This window comes from Budorcas taxicolor, chromosome 11 (assembly GCF_023091745.1).
Source record: "Budorcas taxicolor isolate Tak-1 chromosome 11, Takin1.1, whole genome shotgun sequence".
NCBI classification, from domain to species: domain Eukaryota; kingdom Metazoa; phylum Chordata; class Mammalia; order Artiodactyla; family Bovidae; genus Budorcas; species Budorcas taxicolor.
The window spans coordinates 71,765,285-71,790,378 of NC_068920.1; the positions used below are offsets into that span (position 1 = coordinate 71,765,285).

General features: G+C 35.9%; 1 protein-coding gene across 1 annotated transcript in view; it reads left to right on the forward strand.

Moving 5' to 3' along the window:
- EXOC6B (exocyst complex component 6B) overlaps nt 1–25,094 on the forward strand; it is a 707,283-nt gene that overhangs the window by 325,652 nt on the left and 356,537 nt on the right. The window contains exon 8 of the mRNA XM_052647541.1: nt 2,860–2,928. Within this exon, the coding sequence (XP_052503501.1) occupies nt 2,860–2,928 (69 nt within the window). The remainder of the gene's footprint in view (nt 1–2,859; nt 2,929–25,094) is intronic.

Here is a 25,094-nt window from a genome sequence, read left to right on the forward strand (position 1 = left end):
GGAGTCATGGCTTTTGTTAGGAGACAGAAACCATTAAAGGCAGTCATTGTTAGCTTAGGAAAGTGTCCTTGGACCCCTCCCTCTGTCCCAGCTGAAACCTAAACCTGCTTGAATCATTCTTTGCAACTTGAGGGGAGGGAGGGACAACTGAGGGGAGAAGAATGAAGACAGCTCTGACAGAGATTTAGCATTTTAAATGGGGAGCAAAATGTGGACCTTGAAGCAGACTATTTATTGAGTCAGGAAACACTGCCTTTTGTTCTGGTACTCACTCCCATTTATTTAGGTTTTTGAAAGTTCATTTCTTATCCTCCCAAACGTGTAGCATTCCTTCACGTACAGTGTATGTTGCTCTCCTCCTTTCACCTTTCTGTAGATGTGATTCTTTTTCATTAGTGGAAGCAGAGAAAACACATTTAGCTCAAAGCAACGTGAGTCAGTGCATGCTTTACATACCTTTCTTCTCACAGCACTCCTCTGGTTTCCTCACAGTGCCCCTAGTGTTCCTCACAGAAGGGAGCATGAAGGAAAAATGATTTCTAAATAGTAGACTGTTTGGAGGGTGGAAGTCAAGTTTGTGAACTTAAGGCCCATTCTGTTCCTTTTTATTTTGATTTCTGTGTACCACCTTCAAGGCAGGAAAGCATGTCCTCAGGAGGACTTAACTGGATTATGGTTTCAGAGGCTAAGAAATAGCATTGACAGCCCTTCTGCGTCAGAGTACTTTAAACAGTTAGAAGCTGAATATGATGATGTCAAGACAGCCTCAACAGAGAATAGATTTGGTTGTAAATATTTGGTGGAGATGACAGAAAAGGCCTTCGTCTCTTCTCTAATGATATCTATTTTTAAGTTGGTCCAGAAAAACCAGTCTTCTCATGCCATTAGTAAAGGGCCCCATTAGGTTATTTGTCACAGATTTCTTGGAAAATTGTCCCCTAAGGTGGGATGATCATTCTTTAAGGATGGGTCTGACATGTGAAAGGGCTAAGACTCTGCCTGAGCAATGGCTAGAAGCAGTTTCCTTTTGAATGAAAGGCTTTGAGTTCAAAGCAAAACAAAATAATCAGTATGAAGAACATAGAAACAAAGTTGTAATTAAATTTGTTGTTTAAAATTAAGTAGAATATTTTTAATATTTTTAAAGGTATATATTTCTAAAAATAACTTTATAATCATTAATTCTAAATAAAAGGAAAAAGTTTAATTTTCCATACGAATCAAAGTAATTCTATCTATGCATTTCTTTTCTTGTCTTTTTCATGTACACATGTAATTTTTAGGTAATTTAAATACTATTGTAAATATAATTTTATGGGAATTTTCTATGTTTCTTCTTTTGAAATTGTTTTTCACTTAGCTACAGTTGTCACTAGTAGGCTCTGATTTTCTGGAAAAATAAAATAGATTTCCTTGAAATCTCCACTTCAGAATCAAAGAGGAGCGACTGTGAAGGTGCTTTAATGTTGTAGTCATTTCAAAGAAGAGTGCCTGTAATGATCACCTATTGCCCCTTGTTGTGTTAAGATGAAAATGAATGTCCATTTGTATTCTTAAAGTTAGAATTTTTACATGCTTTTTAATCATACTTTTCTTTACTTACATGGTGCCTGCCCATGAAATGTTTTTCTTAGTAATTTGGCAGTGCTCACTAACTCTTCTAGATTTTTTTTTTTTTTTAAGTAAAACTATGCTTTGGCCATGGTGTAGGATCTTGAGCACCTATCAGTCTTTGGAGTCACAAAAACATTTGTTTGGAGTGCTTATAGATACATAATATATTGAGTGAGATTCCCAAACATAGAGGTTTAATTTCTGATCTCATGGATGCAAAGCAAATAAACAGAATAGCCAATAAATTTGAACCAATATATAGAGACATGATGGTTTTGCAGGGAAAAGAAAGTGGATATTGTACTATTGAATTGCAGGATGAATAGGTTTCATTAGAAACAGCATCCTGATGAAGAATCAGTTCGCCCAAAGAAGATATGAGGTTTACTTTTATGAAGTAAAGGAAACTGACCTTATAGTCATGAATCAGCCCAATCCAATTTAGCTGTGCCTGCTGCTCGTATTCAGATGAATCATACAGTTACTAGTGTTGTACTAAACACTTTAGTCTTTGTCTGTATTTAGTCTTTAGTTTTTATTTTAGTCTTCATTTTGACTGCTGTATTTCTTCATGTAATTTTGTCTTTTCCTTTTTGTTCTGTTTTGCTTAATACTTGTTTTTTAGTGTTTCCTTTTATTCTTATTAAATTTATTTAGGTCAACTAATATTTTCCTTTTTCAGATGAGGAAATTGAGGTCAAAGTAAATTGTGACTTATTCATCATCACAATTGTAATGAATCAGTTTTAGCACTGTGACTGTATTGCAGTTCTTACCTGAAGTTTTTTGTTTTACTTTCCTTTCTTGATGTCTAGGATTAATCTGTATGCATTTTTCATACTATACTTTGTTGATACTGTAGGTTTGATTTTCCCATTCATTATCTTATTTTTAAAAATATCATCTCCCCTCTCTTCTTGGAGTATATCTGTATTTGACTGCATGCTGTCTTAAATATACATAGGTTCTAATGCCCTTTCCTGCTTTTTTTCTGCAGCCTCCAAATGTATCTCTGGTCTATGCAAGACCAGAGACACCTGTTCCTCTTCTCTGTTATCTGTTCTTCAGTTTTGTGTCCCACCCTTGGTGATAGCCTCACTGTTTTTTAATCTATGACTGAAATGCTAAAACGAGGTTTCTTGAAGCATACTTTGTTTTGCTTTAATACTTCAGTATTAAAAATAAGTGCTGTTGCTCTTCATAGCTTTGTTTGAATATTTTGTGACAATTTTGGTTGTTTTGCAGGTACCTGGGGCCCAAGATTTGGTTGATTTCTCTCCTGTTTATCGATGTCTGCACATATATTCTGTCTTGGTAAGTCTTTGGCTTTGCCTAATGAAACTATATTGAATTCAAATCTCTGCTTTCTCATATTTGATAGTTTTTCTTCTTATTATTAAGGAATAAGAAACTACTATTAAGGAATTGTTATTGTTGTTCAATCACTAAGTCGTGTCTGACTTTTGAGACTCTGTGGACTATAGCACACCAGGCTCCTCTGTCCTCCACTATCTCCCAGAGTTTGTTCAAATTCATGTCTGTTGAGTCAGTGATTCTGTTTAACCATCTCATCCTCTGCTGCTCCCTTCTTCTTTTTTAAAGGAGTATCAGTTATTAAAAAATAATCTTTTCATTTCTTCTTGAATCTTTTATTTATCTTTGCCATGTCATATGTGGTAACTAGTAACATTAATTTCTGTCAGTCATCAAAAGATTATTAGATTATAGCTAAAAATAGTGACACAAATTTGAATTTCTACTGTTAATTTTAAAATGTGGCATTCATATAACAATAGCCTATCTTTAAATATTAAAATAAGATTTTTTTATTCCTGATGGTAATTACTCCTTTGTCATGTAACACATACGAAAAGAGGAACCTCTCTGAGGAGAAATACTGTGGATATCAATGTCAATCTAAGAAAGGCGCTTTATCCTTTTTGGTAGTATACCTACATGCAGACACACAGATACATACAATCAGTAAAAAAATTAAACTCTAAAGTATCATCAAAGACAAATTGATGAGAAAAGTCCATTATCAATACATTTTAGAACAAAATTCAGTGACTCTTCTATCAGGTTTTCAGTCTATTTGAATATGTTTTATTGCCTAGTGCCTATGCCTAGCCATATTCTTTCCTTATATATTTACCATAGTATCATTACTCCAGATAGTTTGGGCGGACTTTATAGCCTGAAGTGTTTTTGGTAACCTCCAGTAACTTGAGAGCTTCCCTGGTGGCTCAGAGGGTTAAGTGTCTGCCTGCAATGCGGGAGACCTGAGTTCGATCCCTGGGTCAGGAAGATCCCTGGAGAAGGAAATGGCAACCCACTCCAGTACTCTTGCCTGGAAAATCCCATGGACAGAGGAGCCTGGTAGGCTGCAGTCCATGGGGTCTCAAAGAGTTGGACACTACTGAGCGACTTCACTTTAGTAGCTTGAGTAAAGAACTGATAGCTTCTTCTCTTCTTCCTCCTCTCACTTGTTGCCATCTGCTTCCTTCTTCCCCTCTCCTTCTTTTCTCACTCTGTATTCCTTTTCTCTGTTCATCGTTCTTTTGTATAAAAATGGGGCTTCCCTCGTGGCTCGGCTGGTAAAGAATCCGCCTGTGATACCAGAGACCTGGGTTTGATCCCTAGGTTGGGAAGATCCCCTGAAGAAGGGGACAGCTACCTATACCAGTATTCTGGCCCAGAGAATTCCATGGACTGTATAGTCCATGGTGTCACAAAGAGTCGGACATGACTGAAGCAAGATATAGATAAAACTGTATCAAAACATCTAAAATAAGTTGACTACTTCTTTTTAATATCATGTGTATGAAAGTCGCTCAGTTGTGTCCGACTCTTTGCCACTGCATAGACTGTAGCCTGCCAGCCTCCTTTGTCCATGGAATTCTGCAGGCAAGAATACTGGAGTTGGTAGCTATTCCCTTTTCCAGGGGATCTTCACAACCCAGGGATCAAACCCAGGTCTCCCTCATTGAAGTCATATGCTTTACCATCTGAGCCACCAGGAGAATTAAATAAATTATATGCATCTTAGTTTGTGACATGCTTTTTTTTGTCACAAACAAAAATACAAGGTCCCCTGTTGTATTGCATTTTATCATGGTTTTTCCATTCATCCCCTGTCCATAACTCCACTTGTCTCTCATCCCCAATTATACTGACTCTATAATGTTTAACATATGATCATGGTTATGTTTTTGTTTTTGAAAAGTATATAGTAACTTTGTATTTGATTTTAACTTATTCAAATAGTATTGTCTTATGGACCTAGTTCTATTTCTTATATCTTTTGTTTAGTACTATTTTTAATATCTGTTCCTCTTTATAGTTTGTATATTTAGTTCATTGCCTCCTGCTTATATGTGATAGTTATTGATCCCATTTGTATTTGCTGTGTTTTAATTATCTATTACCTTAGTGTGTGTTAGTCACTCAGTTGTGTCCAACTCTTTGTGACCCCACGGACTGTGGCCCACCAGGCTTCTCTGTCCATGGGATTCTCCAGGCAAGAATGCTGGAATGGATTGCCATTCCCTTCAATCAACTCTTAAATTGCCTAATATATTCTGTTGTAACAAATAAATACCCTCTTATGGACTTGTAAGTTTCTATACTTTAGGTATGAAAGTCTTGGTTGTAAGGTATATGTGTAATATTTAATTTTACCAATTTCTAATTTCTGATAACCTGATGGATATTGATATCATTTTAATTTGCATTTCTCTGATTACTGGTAACATGATACTTCTCTTTTTGAACTTACTAATCCTTTAAGATTTTTCTTCTCTGAACTGCCTACTTTTAGTCTTTCTTCAATTTTTTATCAGATATCTTGTTTTTGTTTTTTATGTTTGCTGGAAAGAGACATTTCAGGTATTCTTCCAATATTGTAGATACTAACAGTTTAGGATATTGCAAATATCTTTTTTCCAGTTTGCCACCAGATTGTCTTGTGTTATCTTTCATGAAATATAAATCTTTGATTTTAATATAATTAAGTCAATCAGTAGTAACCTTATAAGCTGTACTTCTTGAGTTTCGTTATTTGAAAAATCCCTCTCTCTTCCAGGTCATAGAGTGTTCCTTTTACATTACCTTTAACATTTTACCATTCACATTGTAATTTTGATTCATCTTGTTTTCACTGTTGTATATAGTATGAGGTAGGGGTCCAACTTAATTTTTTGTGTGTGTGATGAATTCAGTTTTACTAATTCTATCTATTACATAATCTATACCTTACTCAGTAATTCCTGATAGTACTTCTGGCATCCACTGAATATTCATATTTGTATGAATCTGTGTGTGTCTCAGCTCTATAATTTGTTATATTTGATTTTGTAATATACATACATATATAGTAAAAGAAGTCCTTTTTCATTTTTCCTCTTTTAAATTGCTTTCACTATTTATAGATCTTTATTTTTCCATATATATTTTATGATCAGTTTGAGTTTATATGAAATAAGTCCTAGAATTTTTATTTGAATCAGTTGAATTTATAGACAAGTTTTGGGAAAAAATGATCACTTTATAATGCTAAGTCATCCCATTTGTGGAAGAATAAGGTCTACTTTAAAGTTATTTAATTAAGCTTTATTTTTCTCTGTTAATAGTCTTGGGCACTTTTTGTTTAGTTACTAGCAGAACACTTAGTTTTTGTTGCTATTTTCTGCTTTAATTTCTAAAATTATTGCTGATATTGAGAAACACTATTGGTTTTTATAAGTTAACCTACATCTGGCAACCTGCTCAATTCTTTTGTTAGTTATTATAGTTTGTTTTTTGGTTTATGATAGGTTTTCTGTGTGGTTGATCATAGTATATGCAGATATTTACTTTGTTTCTTTTCTTTACAACCATTTATCTCTGTTCTTTCTATTGTGATGTTGTATTGACCAGGATCATCATTACTTTGCTGTTCAGTAGATAATGGACATCCTTCTCTGATTTCTAAATTCAAAGAGGGAGTATCTAAAGTTTTTCCATTAACTGATGTTTGCAATAGGATTTTGGTAAATATTCTGTAACCAGTTATTCCTAGACTTATAAATTTTTTATAAAAAGATAAATGAGTATTGAATTTTATTGAATCTGTTTTCCAAATATATTGATAGAATGCTGTGGTTTTTATTCTTTAATTCATGAATGTGATGGCTTTCATTGGTAGATATTTTTGATAGTAAACAATTCTTTTATTCTTAGATAAATCCAGCTTGTGGAGGTAAATCACTGCCTTTCTTTAACTCCCTGTGGAATTTGATTTCTTTTTTGTCTATTTTATTTTTAATCTTTTTTGTATTTATGTGTCTGGCTATGAGTAACACAGGCCTAGTGTTGTTCTTACTCTTCTTCTTTTTTTTTTGTATTTTCCTGTGGGGTTTGTAAGTCAGTGTTATTTTAACCTCATTAGAATTGTTGAACATCCTTCCCTTTCTTCGGTCTTATGGAATGATTTATATAACATAAAAGTTATCTATTTATTGAAAGTTGAGTAGAAATCACATTCAGTAATATGCATTTTTCATTTGCCACATACTTCCTCCTCCTTTTTCCCATATTATCTTACTCCTATGACCCACTGCAGTATTCTTATCAGGAAAATTCCATGGACAGAGAAGTCTGCTGGGCTATAGTACACAGGGTTGCAAAGAGTCAGACATGACTGAGTGACTAAGAGCATATGCGTCATGATTTTGTTTACTCTCTTCAATAGTATGTATAGCTAAAGAACCATATTTGCTTATATAAAATTTTAAGTTTTATTATAAGCCTCATAATTTTAAAATCAAGTGACTATTTCCTCATAAAGTATATGAAAATGGGTAGTTTGTTTAATGTTATATCCTCAGTACCAACAAGAGTTCTTGGTGTAGGTACTCAATAAATATTAGTTGAATGAATAGATAAATAAGTGGTACCTGTAGATGGATAGGGCTTCCCTGGTGGCTCAATCAAGGACTTATGCTTTTAGAAAATTATAATCTGTCAGGAAATAAGTTACAACATTTGAATGACTATAATATGACAGCACTATATCTTATCACTGTGTTTTTGCTAGTTCCTCAAGTGAGAAATCTAGTAGTGATTCGTAAGAGTACTAAAGTAATTTGTTTGCATAGTAGTGGTGTTAAGTGTTACCCAGACCTCAGCTTTCTCATATATAAAATGTGGTAATAATGTTCAGTTGTGTCTTACTCTTTGGGACCCCATGGACTGTAGCCTGTCAGATTCCTCTGTCCATGGACTTCTCTGGGCAAGAATATTGAAGTTGGTAGTCATTCGCTTCTCCAGGGAGTCTTCCCAACCCAAGGATTGAACCCAGGTCCTCTGCATTGCAGGCAGATTCTCTACTATCTGAGCCACCAGAGAAGCCCAGTAATTACCTACTTAGTGCAGTTATGGTATGGTATGAACGTTGCCTGGCTTAGTGCATAGTTGGCATTTAATAAATGGTAGTTAATATGTAAAAAGTATGTGTCTCTGATGCTAGTCATGAGACATGTTATAGGTATTTTTCAAAGTATAAGTATAAACAAAGTATAGTATAGGCAAACTATAGACATGTTGATAGAGATTGTAGTTTCTGCCATCAACATGCAATCTTTAGCAATTATTTAAAATTCACACATTCTTAAATATACAAAGTCTATATAGTCTTAAATTGTGAGAACAAAAAAGAGGGCCTTAAACTGCCCATTTCAAAATACATTCAATAATATTGAAATATTTAGTGTTTGTAAATTTTAATGTATTATTTATATGGCAGAAACAAGGCTCTTTCCCCATTTATAATGTTTCTTACAAGTTTTGAAAAGGTACAACCCTCAATTAGGGTGGTAAGAAGTCAGCTATATATTTTTTGGAATATCTGTTTAGTTTTTAGATGTTGCTGTATTAGACCTATACAGACTTTAAATAAGAACTCAGATATCTCATTTGCTAAAACAAGAGCCAAATCATGTATAACTTCTAGGGTTGAATCTTTTCACAGGTTTTGGGGGGCCATAATTTGTCACTTTTCTGTATTTGTTTCCTTATTCTCAAGTCACTAATTTGTATTATTGTGTGATAAAAGGTAGTTCCTCATAATGTTAATGACAATGATATTTTGAAATAGATTACTTAATATATATATTTATAACAAATATTTTCTTATTTCCTGATGTAGTTCATATTAGCATTTTACTTGTTGTTATTTAGTCTCTAACTCGTGTCTGACTCTTTGTAACCCCATGAACTGCAGCGTGCCAGTCTTCCCTGTCTTCACTATCTCCCAGAGTTTGCCCAAACTCATGTCCATTGAGTCGGTGATACTATTCAACCATCTCATCCTCTGTCGCCCCTTTCTCCTCCTGCCTTCAATCTTGCCAACATCAAGGTCTTTTCCAGTGAGTTGGGCCTTCACATGAGGTGGACAAAATTTTGAAGTTTCAGCTTCAGCATCAGTCCTTCTAATGAATATTTGGGGTTAATTTCTTTTAGGATTGACTGCTTTGATCTCCTTGCGGTCCAAGGGATTTTCAAGAGTTAGGCTTTAAGAAAAGATTTAGGAATAGAGAAATGAGGAGTGATGAGAAAGTAAGCCTTCTCTTTCTCATTCTTTTCCATTCCTATACTTGTCTTGACTTCTTCACTTTTCATTCTTTCATCAACCCTGTGTATTTATCTTCTGTTTATACCACTACCCTGAATCTGTATGTTACTGGACATTTTAGCAGCTTTTGACTTTGCTGATAGTTTACAAACTAAGTTAACTGCTTAATCCCTTCCTATTTTAATAACATATCCAGATCTCAGATCTTGCATGTGTTGCCTCTTAAATGTAGTTTTACTTCACCTTCTTCTTTCCTAAAATGATTGCCCTAGTTCAGATTCTTGCCTGGAGGGTCCCGTGGACGGAGGAGCCTGGCGGGCTGCAGTCCATGGGGTCGCTGGGGGTCGGACATGACTGAGCGACTTCACTTTCACTTTCCACTTTCATGCATTGGAGAAGGAAATGGCAACCCACTCCAGTGTTCTTGCCTGGAGAATCCCAGGGATGGGGGAGGCTGGTGGGCTGCCGTCTATGGGGTCGCACAGAGTCGGACACGACTGAAGCGACTTAGCAGCAGCAGTTCAGATTCTTATCAAGATTACTGAGAACTGTCTCCTAACTGTTCTCCCTACCTTATATCTTAACCCCTCACTCACTTCTCACTATAGTGCGTTAATAATTTATCCTATAAATCTGATCAATGATGTCTGTGTAAAATGCTCTAATTGGTCATCTATGGAGTAAAATGTAGAGGTACAGAAGACACAGCATATGAAAGTGTAGTAGGTTTTCCATGTCCAGTCTGTGGTTTTTTCCTGCTGGTTGCCACCTTCCTTTACTGATACTGAAATGCTTCCAGTTTGTTGAATATGCCATGCTTTTTCACGCAGCTCATCCTGTCTTCATGCTAGTCCTTCTGCTTGAATTACTGTTCCCATTTCTATTTTACAGATTCATATTTATTTGCTACTCAAGTCCTCTAGCAAATTTTCCTGATATTTGGGTTAAGCACAGTGGATGCTGTTTCTCTTTACACTACTATAGAACCTAGTACATATTTATGTTAGTGCTTGCTGTATTATATCATTGTATTCTAAATAGGCATTCTTTTTCTGCAGTAGACTATAATACTTAGTCTTAATACTTATAATACTATACTTACAATACTATAGCATTTAATACTTAGTAGAATATAATGCTAAAGAAAAGTTTTTTTTATTTTGAAATGTAACTACCCTCCTTTTGACCTGCAGATGAATCCAGTATTCTAGTCTCAGTCAGTGTTATACAATATCAGAGCTGGGGCTTATACAAGGGAAAACAGTTCTATTGGTGTCCAACGGAAGGATCATAACAGAAGTAACAAAAAGTTCTAATATTTGTCATTTACAATAGTGTTTATCTGAACTTTTGGCCTGGAGGATAACAAGGCACACTTTGAATAAACATGGCAATATTTATTATTTTTAGTGAAACCGACCTTCCATTCACCCCCCTTTTATGGCTGTGCTGCTTATAAATTCCCAAAGGATTATTTGAAAAATCCTACTTATATCTGCCAGCCTTATCAGTAGGGCAGGAGTTCACGTATTGTAACAGGAGGTCAGATTTCGGTCATGGTCTTATAGATGGGGCCAAGCACCTGTAAATTCTTCCTTTGGTGACTAAAGTGAAGTACAATATCAAACAGGCTGTGAGACTTTTCTAGGAAGTGCTGAACTTTGGCAGGAAGGGCAAACTTTGGCAGGAGGAGGGGAGGGAAGAAAGTGAACAAGGGTCAGATAGTGGTTAATTGAGACTTGGCCCCTGGTGTAGTGATGCAAATGGAAGTGTACAAAGCAAAGGTGGGTATACTTTATAGAATTGTTTTAAAGAGCTTAAAGTGTTTCAATCTTCCTGTACGGTTTAGAAATGGGCAGGTAAGGCATAGGATATAAGTCGTTTCACAGTCATTAAGGATAATTTTTTAGGAAGGGAGAAAATAACATAAACTAAAAATTTAACTGGAAGGGGAATGATGAATAATAATAATCTGAGATTCTTGTACATTGTGTAGTTTTAGTTTAAAAGATGGATAGTTGTCTAATGAAGACAGAAACCAATCTGCCTTGCAGATTTTTTAAAAACATCTCATCAATCCAGTGATGTCTGCCATGTTTATGGGCTTCAAGCCTTGAATTCCAATCAACTTGGACAAAGATTTGTACATACTTCAAGCTTCTTTATGTACTATTCCATCTTTCTGACTCTTCTTCAAATTTGTTGCTCACTCACCTTTCTCTCACTTAAAGGGCGTATATATGCCCCATAACAAGGATCTTGGGTATCATTAAGATACTAGGGGAGCAAATCTGTAAATATAACCATAACCCCTAGTTTGTGGGCCTGATTTATAATCTTTTTGTGGTATATTGGTTGTCAGTGATCTATATCATCTGCTCATTAACAATTTAAAAAATTACCAGATTAAAAAATGTTGACAAATGTACACCTTTGATTTATGTACTTTTCTGCATGTGTGTTACACTATAATGAAAAAAATCATTTTAAACATTTCTGACATCTCGGGCCCAGGGATAGCAATTATAGCAATATATGGATTTTTTTTTTTTAGTAGGCAGTAACCCCTCAGTATTACATAAATCATCAGAACCTCAGTTTCATATAATTGTCCTTCAGTCGCTAATGACACTGTGAAACTGCCTAAGATATAAGGAAAGAAGAATGCTGTTGTGCAGTGAATTCATTATTATAAAGGCAATATAATACTACAAATGTAGTATTTTTAAAAACTCTCTTCAGCAGGAGGCCTCTGACAATTAGATGAAAGCTGAGAACCCTTTCCCTAGACAAGATGTGCATATATCCATGTACTTTGTATTCTGCTTAGAATTTCAGAGGCTTCCCTAACTCCTGAATCTCATCCAAAGACCTTGAAAGAATAATTCATCTAAAGGGATCTACAAGTTGAGTTAGATTTCAGGTATCTTCTGACTACAGACCTATGCCCCAGAGTAGCTTATCCCAATTCCATTTGAGTATCCCCTTTTATAAGTCCCCTAAGGACTCCCTACCACCTTGTCTTTTTCTTAGACTTGCAAACCTTGCCAAAATCTAACTTTAAAAGCATATTTCAAAGTAACCGTATTTCTTTGTCATAAATCTTTATTCCCTAGGAAGCTATTATACATGGCAAGTGGGTGGACCTGTTTTCCTGTTAAGAGTAAAGTTAACATCAGCATCTAAACTAATAGTTTTATCCCCCTGAATTCTTCAACTTAGAAGGATACAGAGCAGAGATTTAGAAATAATATGAAAACTGTAGTTAGTAGTTTATCTTCCTGAATATAACTGTGGTAAATTTCAGAATATGTTACCTCTTACTTGTATTTAACAGTATCTCTTTTTAAGTGTTTGGCCATAATTAGGAGAGGTGAATCAGCAGCAGAGTTAGAATTTACCCACAATCTCTTTAAAGTCCTTCATTCATGATCATTGTTGACACAAGAGATGGGGGAAGGTTGGGTGGGCAGAAACATTCCTGGAACATGTTTCTCCCTTTATAATCTGAGGATTTCTACCGGTATGGTCTGTACTGGCAGCTGGGAGAATTTAGAAAATCCATGGTCATGTAACTACAGATTATACTAATAGTAAGGAAAGGATTTGGAGAGTAGAAAAAGGAAAAGATATATGCAGTTGTAAGTGACATAAGTTTTCTGAGATCTCAAGGGAATTATTTAATGAAACCAGTTAAAGAACTTTGTGGTAGCAATAAATATTTGAAGACTCTGAAATTTTCAATTAAACAAAAATGATTAGTTTGGGCATTCTCAAGGTTAAAGATCCTTTTGAGTAGTGGTCGTTGAAGTGTTGTAGCTTATGCCTGTATTTATAATTTTGTCATCTTGGATTTTATCTAATACTTTGTTCAGCAGTCTCATGGTGCTATATGCAAATTTAACTACATCAAATAAGTGACTCATTCATATGGTAAATATGAGGGAAACACCTCATTTGGTAGAGACTAAGCTCACTCTGAAATAGTTCTTTTATTGCTACCAGAGGTAAGGTTTTATGTTTCTTATTTCTGTACTTTTATCAAAAGGTACTTTAACTGCCAGTGAATTTAGTAGAGGGCTTCCCTGGAGGCTCAGTGGTAAAGAACCCGCCTGCCAATGCAGTAGACACGGGTTTGATCTCTGGGTTGGGAAGATGCCCTAGAGAAGGAAATGACAACCCCTCCCGTATTCTTGCCTGGGAAAGCCCTTGGACAGAGGAGCCTGGCGGGCTACAGTCCATGGAGTTGCAAAGGAGTTGGACACGACTGAGTGACTAAACAACAACAAATTTAGTAGAAACAACTAGCTCATAGACTTAAAGGAAATCGGAAGGATGGGGTATGTTTTTGATGGTCAGATTTTTTAAAATTGTTATTTTTTTAAATGAAACCCCCTTTTAAAAAATAAAACATCTCTGCTACACCTTGATTTTAAGATAATTGATTAGCAAATGAAAAAAAAAAGATATTGAGGTATTAACCTCACATAGCTTTTGACAGTGCTTCTCACAGATCATTGACCTGGCAATGTGTGTGTGTTTGCTAAGTTGCTTCAGGCGTGTTGGACTCTGTGCAACCCTAAGAACTGTAGCCTGCCAGGATCCTCTACCCATGGGATTCTCCAGGAAAGAATACTGGAGTGGGTTGCCATTTCAGTGAATTCTGATAAATAAAGCTCTGACTGATTATTTAGTTTTCATTATAATTGATTGTACTTTTACTGTAGCCTAGTTTGTAAAATTTATCTTTGTTCTACTTTGATCAAAGACAATTGATTTGTATTAATTTGTATAACTGTAGTAAAAATCCATTATTTAGACTCTTTCAATTTCTTACAAAGAAACTTGAATGAACATTTAAATTTTGGTTTGGATATAAATACAAGTGCAGTCATTTATTAATATTACTGCAATGGTAGAAATAAAAACCAATGGATAAGGCCTATATGCTAAATTCTTGGTGCTTAGAGTTAGTGGATAAGGTGGTTTTGTTTTTCTCCTTGTTTGACATTGCAAAGATGGTGATACAGAGAAAGGGAAATATCAGATGATTTTGCCTCTCACACAGAATTGGAAATTGTGGATATAGAATTTCAGCATTGTCAGAGGCAAATAGGATCTAAGTCTCCTTACAGTTGTTTCTGGAGCTGTCTTTCTGGGGAACTCCAGTTTTATCAGTTGATCTGTTTTTTCTTTTTTTTCTTTCTGTTTGAAAAAAAAAGGAGGGGAGCCCTATTACAAATGTCTTTGAAACTCTGTGTACTTTATTTCTGTCTTGGGATTTTCACAGTTCACACTAGTATACTCAAGTATATTCTGAGATCTGAAAATAAAAATGTTATATTTCACTCAAGCAAGCATTTCCTAATTCAGTGGAATATGTAAAGATGATCAGGATGTTTCCTGATCATCAAACTTTTTGGTGCTCAAAAAATTTATAATTTGATGGATCTAGAGAAAAGCTCCTTTGTAAGAGACCCTGAAGAGGTCTGTTTTTTTGTTTGTTTTTTAAATTCATTATGTTTAGTTGAAATATGTATACTTACTTTGGGAAGTAAGAAAAGAAAGTTGAATTTTTAATCAAAAAGCCTTCCTGAGAACCATAATTTGAAATGAGTAGGTACTATTTTCAAATCTTTATACTGTTAGAACAGAGCTGAAAGCTTTCCTGATTGTTTCCATGGTGACCTTGAGTATTTCTGAGCAATAAGAATGTATTTTAAGTATTTTCTTTAGAGATATTTTTTAATGTGGAAAGTTTTACCCTGAAATACTTGGTGACTCCTAGTCCATCTTTGACACTTAACAGATTGTCTCATCACTCTCCTGCCATATCTCACTGCCTCCTAGCTTTACTGACCTACCAGTGCCTGGTGAGGGTAGATAGGCATAAACACTACATAGATCATAGCGAAAAGCTGAGAGTGAGATACTCTGTGCACTGCATTGATAAGGGCACAGGAAAAGCCATGTATAGTGATAACTTTACTGTAGTATGGGCTAATGGGTCCTGGTTTGTAGTAGCTGTAATCTAACTCTTTATAATTGTCATATTGCTCTTTTAACCTGGTGACCTTATTACTCATGGGCATACATATCATTTGGCTTTGAATAAAACAAGAGGAAAAAAAGTGATTAAAGTGTTTTTTTCTAGACATGCTTGTGTTTGTTTTTCAGAATGCTTACTTTGGTAACATGGAACTTCTCAAGTGTGCTTACGTTTTTTAAAACAAGAATATCTCACTTAAACAGCTTTAGATACCACAATAATGTAACTGTTTTTCAAGTCCTGACAAAATGAACAAGAAATAATTCACTTTTCTTATAACACACAGTCATCTTTCTAAACACAGTTTAAATCATATAAAAACTGTGCTTTAAATACTTTAGTTTCTTATTGTTCTCAGAGTAAAGTAAACTACTTGGTCTATATAGTTTTCCATATTGTATCCTTGGCTTATCTCTCTTACCTCATTCTTAGTGCTCTCTTCCTCCTGCCTGCTCCAGATGTACAGACCCCCGTGTTCTTTCATAGTGATGCCTTTGCACAAGCAGTTCTTCCTGAAACATACTTCATCTTTTCTTTCTTCTTTTGATGTTTCTTCCTATTAATTGTGCCAAGTTTCTTCATTGTTGTGATCTCGATTTGGCGTTTATAGTCTTCTTTCCCTCATCTCATATATCCAGATCTCTTATATCTTTTTCTTCCTTTTCCTTCTTTCTTGGTTGTGACTGCCAGGTATTTTTTTGTTTTTAAATTTAAATTTTTTAGTTTGTTTTGTTTGTTTCTCTAAAATGGCTTCTATACTAGGTACTTAGTTTAATACATTGCCCTAATAGTTGGGGATTCTGGAGGGGGGCATAAATAATTGTTGCCAGAAACTTGTGATCTAAGTAAGAGGGCATGGAAGGGAGGAATTTCCTTTTGTTTTACAGGTGAAATTTGGTCATTCATTTATGTAAATTACATGTACCAAAATGATCTTCTCATCAGAAACAAATACTGGAGCTCAGTATTTGTAGCAGGTATAATGAAGAATTTGTTTTTCACCTATGAATACAAATGGATTTAGTTTAAATTGTGCGGCCGTGCATACAGGCTCACTCACTCAGTCATGTCCGACTCTTTGAAACTCCATGGACCAGAGCCCACCAGGCTCCTCTGTCCATGGGATTTCACAAGGGAAAACTGGAATGGGTTGCGGTTTCCTTCTCCAGGGGATCTTCCTGACCCAGGGATCAAGCCTGTGTCTCCTGCATTGCAAGCAGATTCCTTATTGCTGAGAATTGTGGGGGATTCAAAAAGCTGAGTTAAAATAGAAGTGGATTCTCTTTTTCTGATTCCAAAACTCAGATCACAATCTTTAGGTGAAGTAGTCTAGGACTTTGACATTGGCGTGGAATTGCTTGTCCACACCCCTGACTTTCTCAGGGAATGTAGGCAGTTTAGTTTCTTTCTTCAGTGTCTTTAACCAGAATTTCTGGAAATCTCAGAATACTGTGTCATTCACACCTTACAGAAGGAGCTTAGCAAAAAAATATTAGAATGAATAAATGAACAAATATAATCAAAATATGTCACGAAAATATTGTAAAAAATAAAAGGACTATGGTGGAAAACTGAAAGCATTCTCCCTAAGATCAGGAATAAAATATGCCATAGAGTAAGATTTAGATGTTTTAATTGAAATTAATATAGTTAACCTGTTGATTATATAGAGTGTTATCATTTAAGATTTGGAGTTTTGTCTTGTCCTAAATTGCCAACATCCGTTGGATCATCAAAAAAGCAAGAGAGTTCCAGAAAAATATCTATTTCTGTTTTCTTGACTATGCCAAAGCCTTTGACTGTGTGGATTACAGTAAACTGTGGAAAATTCTGGAAGAGATGGGAATACCAGACCTCCTGACCTGCCTCTTGAGAAATCTGTATGCAGGTCAGGAAGCAACAGTTAGAACTGGACATGGAGCAACAGACTGGTTCCAAATAGGAAAAGGAGTACGTCGAGGCTGTATATTGTCACCTATTTAGCTTATATGCAGAGTACGTCATGAGAAACACTGGGCTGGAAGAAGCGCAAGCTGGAATCAAGATTTCCGGGAGAAATATCAATAACCTCAGATATGCAGATGACACCACCCTTATGGCAGAAAGTGAAGAAGAACTAAAGAGCCTCTTGATGAAAGTGAAAGAGGAGAGTGAAAAAGTTGGCTTAAAGCTCAACATTCAGATAATGGGACATTCTGGATCATGGGATCCAGTCTCATCACGTCATGGCAAATAGATGGGGAAACAGTGGAAACAGTGTCAGACTTTATTTTGGGGGGCTCCAAAATCACTGCAGATGGTGATTGCAGCCATGAAATTAAAAGGTGCTTACTCCTTGGAAGGAAAGTTATGACCAACCTAGACAGCATATTAAGAAGCAGAGACATTACTTTGTCAGCAAAGGTCCGTCTAGTCAAGGCTATGGTTTTTCCAGTGGTCATGTATGGTTGTGAGAGTTGGACTGTGAAGAAAGCTGAGCGCCGAAGAATTGATGCTTTTGAAGTGTGGTGTTGGAGAAGACTCTTGAGAGTCCCTTGGACTGCAAGGAGCTCCAACCAGTCCATCCTAAAGGTGATCAGTCCTGGGTGTTCGTTGGTAGGACTGATGTTGACGCTGAAACTTCAGTACTTTGGCCACCTGATGCAAAAAGCTGACTCATTGGAAAAAACCCTGATGCTGGGAAAGATTGAGGGCAGGAGAAGAAAGGGATGACAGAGGATGAGATGGTTGGATGGCATCACCGACTCGACGGACATGGGTTTGGGTAGATTCCGGGAGTTGGTGATGGACAGGGAGGCCTGGCGTGCTGAGGTTCATGGGGTCGCATAGAATCAGACATGACTGAGTGACTGAACTGAACTTGGCCTAAAACGAAGTGTAAGATATGTTAACGTATTTTTTAGATGTGAAAAACTAAGTCATTTTTAATGTTTAATGATGATGTTTGTAGCAGTGCAGATTGTATTTGTTAACGTGATTCTAAAACCCAAGCATAATGGTTTAAATGAATATGGAATTTGTTTGTATATATGATAAAGAAGTCCAGATGTAGGCAATTCACTATTGGTATGGTGACTTATACTGTCGTTAAGACTTAGGTTCTTTTAGTTGTTGCAGTTCTCCTTCTCTAGCACATAATGTGTCTTCAGTTTTGCAAGGTGGATCATTTTCATATTTCAGAAAGAAAGCAGGTGTGAAGGCCAAAGTGTAAAAGCTGCATCCCATCTGTATCTGTTTCTGTTTTCAAGAAAACAGTAGCTTTAGTCAAAAAATAGAAGGTTCTGCAAAAATGACGAATTATTTTGTAATTTGCCAGTCCAGGTTCGATGCATGATACTGGATGCCTGGGGTGGGCTGGTGCACTGAGATGACCCAGAGGGATGGTACAGGGAGGGAGGAGGGAGGCGGGTTCAGGATGGGGAACACATGTATACCTGTGGCAGATTCATGTTGATGTATGGCAAAACCAATACAATATTGTAAAGTAATTAACCTCCAATTAAAATAAATAAGTTTATATTTTAAAAAATAAAAACAAAAAATTGGGAACAAATTAGATCATCTTGAATCTAGTTCTTGATCTACAACGTGTTAGTTAACTTCTTATAGCTTCAGTTTCCCATTAAAAATGCAAATAAGTGTTTATCTCACAGCGTTTCTGTGAGAATGAAGTGAAAGAGTATATGTAAAAAAAAGTACCTGGCATACTAGCTCGATCTGAAAAGAAATATTTCTCCTTCTAACTTGTACATGTTCTGCTCACCCCATACCATCTCCTATCACCAAGTTGTTATAAGGATGTGATACCGATGGAGGACGGAACTAGAAACTAGAGTGACTCATGTGTAATACATATGCAGATACAAGAGACAATTCAAGGAAACCCATACAGTTCCTCTCACAGCCCATCCCCATTTAATGTTGTTGTTGCTGTTTACTTGCTAAGTCATATCCAGCTCTTTTGCAACCCCATGGACTATAGCCCACCAGGCTCCTTTGTCCATGGAATTTTCCAGGCAGGAATACCAGAGTGGGTTGCCATTTCCTCCTCCAGGGGATCTTCCCAACTCAGGGATTGAACCCGCATCTGGCAGGCTGGTTCTTTACCACTGAGCTGCCAGGTAAGCCCCATTTAATGTTACCTTGAGAGTCCCTTGGACTGCAAGGAGATCCAGCCAGTCCATTCTGAAGGAGATCAGGCCTGGGATTTCTTTGGAAGGAATGATGCTAAAGCTGAAGCTCCAGTACTTTGGCCACCTCATGCAAAGAATTGACTCATTGGAAAAGACTCTGATGGTGGGAGGGATTGGGGGCAGGAGGAGAAGGGGACGACAGAGGATGAGATGGCTGAATGGCATCACTGACTCGATGGACATGAGTCTGAATGAACTCCGGGAGTTGGTGATGGAGAGGGAGGCCTGGCGTGCTGCGATTCATGGGGTTGCAAAGAGTCGGACACGACTGAGCGACTGAACTGAACTGAACTTATAAAAAGTCTAATCAGCATGCTTGGGGCTGGTGCATGGGGATGACCCACAGAGATGTTATGGGGAGGGAGGTGGGAGGGGGGTTCATGTTTGGGAACACATGTAAGAATTAAAGATTTTAAAATTAAAAAAAAAAAAAAGTCTAATCTGCAGATTAAAAGCCATGCTATATTAAGAGGAGAAAGACTTTTGTATACCTTTCGTTTTAATCATCTTATTTTCCAGAGGGGGAAACCTCGGCCTAGGGCAGTTGAATTACTCACGTAAAGTCACCTATTGCCAAATAGCAGAATTAAAACTAAAAACTGGAAATACATCTCTGTCTTGTGTTCTTTCCTCCATCAGTTTTCATTATTATTAAAGCAGTTAAATTTATCATCCTTTGTGTGATGCCCTATTCTAAGCACTTAAAAGTGTTAATCAGTAAATTATACTGTACTCTAATTTGGTAGAGAATAATTATATGAAATTTGTAAACCTAATTAACCCATGGTTTTTCTTATTCCACTACAGTTAGGGACTAGACTTGGTTTCCTGTCAGAAATGATTGCAAATAGCAATGCAAAGCCTTTTGTATTTGTCTATCTTAATTTTTTTTCTCTTTCAGCATTTTCTTTGCTATATACTTTAACAATTCTGTATTCTCAGTTCTTATATGACCATATTTGTCAAAATTCTTACTCTGGTTGACCAGAGCCATGTTACAGGGAAGCGTAATGATCATAGTTGTTGTTGGGAAACGACCATTTTCCTTTCTTAAACAGTAAGATCAGTTACTTTTCTTCCATGAAAATCATCTGTCTCCTTTTTTTAATTTTTTTCCCTCTCTTGTAACATAAGAAATGCCATTGAAACCAGTATCTATGAGAGAGTGAATAGTCCACACTAGACCACAGTTGGCTGCAATTGGTTTTGGGCTCAAGCAATCAATAGCAGCTACTTGTGAATGTTTTTTAGGTATTATTCAGGTTTTTAGGAGGGTCCTGAGGACACTTAAATCTTAAGTTTTAGTTGTATTTGGCCTCTTGTTTTTCTGGATTTTCCTACATTATTCAGAAGTTCACAAATATAATTTCTTCCATCAAATGATACAATAAAGTATAGTTGGGCTTTAAAATCTGAATGAGAAATAGAAAAATTTATGCGTATAGGTATTTTTCATTGGGGAAAAATCAGAAAACTATGAGTCTATACTGATAATAAACAGGTTATAAATGAATAAACTACTACATATATACATTAAGTACATACACAAATAGAGAAGAAGGCTGTGATCTTACTCATAGCAGGATGCTGCGTCTTGACTGATGGGAGCCAGTTATGGGTGTCTTGTATCTTTCTACATCTTGTGAGCACAGGCACTGACTTTGTTCCGGCTAGGTTTTCAAGGATGTTTGTGTAGTCAGCAGGTTTCTAAAGGAGGGATACTGTCTCTGCTCAGAGAAAAAAAGCAGGTGTGCTTCTAGGTTTGGAAGACTGAGATAGTGTTTTTCTATGGAATAAAAATATTTGGGTTCTCTACACTCAGGGATTCTCTCCTTTAGAACAAACCTAGATTCTTTCCCATTGGTGTGTAGAAATTGGGACTCTGGGAAGTGGTGCAAGTATAATTGTTGATACCCTGGCCTCTGCTGTTGATACTAGTAATGAAGTCCTTTGTCTCTGATCCAGGGATCCAGCTTTTTTTTTTTTTTGCCTTCTACTAGCATCCATGAAACTGTGGCATGCTAATTTGTTGGCTTATAAGTGAGTAAATCTCAGATTCTTGGCTCTTCATTTTCAGTCATTATAATAAAAACTTATTCAGGTAGAAATCATCAATAGATACTAAATTTATTGGGATAATTGGTAAAAAAAAGTTTATTTGTGTGGTCTTAAATTGTCTCCCCAAGATTGTTTATTAATAGCAAGACAAAAATTGTAACTAGACACTACCTTTGCCAGGTGATCAAAATTAACATCGTAATTGAGGATTATTGAGTGCCTCTGAACGAGAAGCCCCGAGAGGGATGTACTATTTTGACCTAGAGTGTGTACCCTGAATCTTATTTACAAGGAAACATCATAGCAACTTCAAGTGAGGTGCATTCTATTATGAAAGAAAGAAAGAGTGGAAGCGAGAGAGAGAAAAATTTTCAAAAATATCAGTCATAAAAGATAAATGCTTAGAAACTATTTTAGACTAACGGAAGCTAAAGAAAACATGAGAACTAACTAAATGATCTAGATCTGGGATTGGCAAACATTTTCTCAAAAAGACCTAACAGTAAGTGTTTAAAGCTGTGAATCTCTGCCACAGGATCTCTGTCACAACCACTCAAGTTTACTGTTACAGCTCAAAAACAGCCAGACACGTGTAAATGAGTGAGTGTGGCCGTATTCTAATGAAACTTTATTTGCATAACAGATAATGGGATGTATTTGACCCGTGGGCTGTGGTTTACTGATCCCTGTCCCCTATTCAATCTTGTGCTTGAGGGAGAACATGCTATAAAGAGCATTTTTGGGTCCATTGACAGAATTAGAACATGGACAGTAGGTTAGGAAAATGTCATATTTTTCTGAAATTGATAAATATTCTATTACTATGTAAGAAATTATTCTTATTCTCAGAAAATACACAATGAAGTATTTAGAAGGAAAGAGATCTGTATATTACATACATTCAAATGGCTAAGGAAAAATACATGCAGAAAGAGCACATGAAAAAGACTATGGGGCAAAATATTAACAGTAGGTGAATCTGGGTGGAGTATATGGGTGTTTTTTGATACTGTTCTTCTAACTTTTCTATAAATTGAAATTGCTTCCAAATGAAAAGTTAAATGAGTATATGTGTTTATGTATGTAAACTTATATGTGGGTACATAGCCCATAGGGAGAGAAAAATATAAAAGATTTGGTAGCTTCTTTACACTCTCTTGATACCTATTTAAAAAAAAAGAATTTAACCAACACATGAATTGAACATGAAAATCTGTGGTTGATCTAACAAGGGGAGCCAGCAGACATCATCTTTGGCCTAATCTGAATGCACTTAGTTACCAAGTGGCTGTAGTCTAGGGGCCAGAGGTTTTTAGTGCGGTCTGAAAACGATGGTGGGAGCCACATTTTCCAGACTATGAAACACAGGGCACCTTGTTTAGTCAGCACAGTTTAGGTCAAATGTGGTTATGAAAAACAGATGAATTCTGGTGATCAAGTTGTACTTTGACAAATATTCCATTGTTTGAACATGCAGTAATTTCTGAAAAATGTGAAGCAGCCTGGACTGCAGAGATTGAGTTCTCTCTTCTCAACTCCCTTGCCTGCTCACAAAGGTCTTGTCATCATGGGGAGTAAAAATAACATGGCAGAAGAAGTATATTAGATACCACTCCCCGCCTTTTTACTCTTTTCTTTTCTTTACTGGTAAATCAAGCAGTTTTGGGCAGGCTGTTTTGTCAGCTGGAGGTATTACACTTACTCTGGGCTTTGGGTACAGCTTTTGTGCTTCAGTTTTATGGATAGTGGTGTGTTCTAGTGAATTAGATACTTTGAGTTTATCCCATTAATAGGAAAATGGTACTTGAGGTTTAGTGAGACGTTGTTGTATTTCACTGGCTCTTCTGGTCGTGACCTAAGAGTCATTATTTCATCTAATGTCTAACCCTAGCTCAAGAGGCTTATCCCTACCCTGTTCCTATAACTTAAGAACTATGATAATAGTATAACAGGCCAGAGCTACTTGATGCAGAACATTTCACATAGAATCAAGTCTTCTTTGATGGCTTATTTTTCCATTTTTGTGCTTGTGTTGTATTTTTTTGTTGTTGCTTTATGGTTTTTGTCTTACTTTACTCACTCTGTTCATTTATCCATTCAATAAATATTTATTGCATGCTTATTGTATACAGAGTACATGATCCAGCCTTCTGCCTTTGAGTAGGATTTTCATTTTGGATGATTTAGACTTGTGGTGTTTAATATGGTAACCATCAGCCACATGTAGCTTTTGAGCACTAGGAAAGATGGACAGGCTGAATCAAGATATAAGTATAAAATATGCATCAGATTTCAAAGACTTAGTGTGAAAATTATTTTATAAATAATTTTTGTATTAATTAGTTCAGTTCATTTCAGTTGCTCAGTTGTGTCTGACTCTTTGTGACCCCATGGACTGCACCATGCCAGGCTTCCCCATCCATCACCAACTCCCAGAGCTTGCTCAAACTCGTGTCCATCGAGTCGGTGATGCCATCCAACCATCTTATCCTCTGTCATCTCCTTCTCCTCCTGCCTTCGGTCTTTCCCAGCTTCAGGGTCTTTTCCAGTGAGTCAGTTCTTCACATCAGGTGGCCAGAGTATTGGAACTTCAGCTTCAGTATCAGTCCTTCCAATTAATTACATATTGAGATGATATTTTAGATATATTAAGTATATTGTTAAATGTTAATTATATATATTATATTAATACATTATTAAAATTTATATTACTTTTTTACTATTGCTTCTAAAAAATTTAAAAATTGAATATGTTGTTTGCATTATATTTCTGTTGAACATTGTTGCTCATCATATATGAACTCTGAGTATTTTTTCTCCTCTCTCTTATACAAAGTGATCTTGGTCTTTTCTAGTATTAGTATTTTAGCATTTTTATATAAAAACTAATCAGCCACAACTATTATACCTTCAGTTTTTTTCTTTCAGTTTTGATGAAGATCAGCACATATAAAAAATACCATCAGTTCGTGTCAAATTTGTATATCATTTATAAATAAATTTGTAATCTTAATGAATATTTCTGAGCATCTAGATAAGCTTAATAACAAGCTGACATTTGTAACAATAATGATTATTGGTTAGAAATCTTGAGTGTAGTATTCTCATGAATTCTTTTAGAACTTTTATATAAGCTACTAAAATCTTAGGGGAAAGTTTCCATTTTTTTTTTTTAAACTATTCTAGCTACAAGAAAGTAAATCTTGGTAGTTGCGTGAGCTGTAAAATATGAAAGAAAGAACTCATTTCTAATCTTGAACATTTAAAAATTTAAAAATTCTGAGTAAGTATAAAATGGTACAGTACCTGTTTAATACTTATTTGTGAAGATTACTTTTTGTTGCTGAAATCTTCAGTGCGTCGTGCTTTGAGAATAGACTGAGGAAATTTTTCAGATGACTGTCTGGCTGTATCTTTAAAAATATTGGTTCTTTCATGTCCTGGGAAGTCTGCCAAGATATAAGTATTGCAGTGCCCTGCAGATAGCTTTAATTTTTAGAAGATTGAAGCTAAATCTTCATTGTGTATACTAGTGTTGGAGCTCTGCAAGTGATTGTGGCAGTATTAA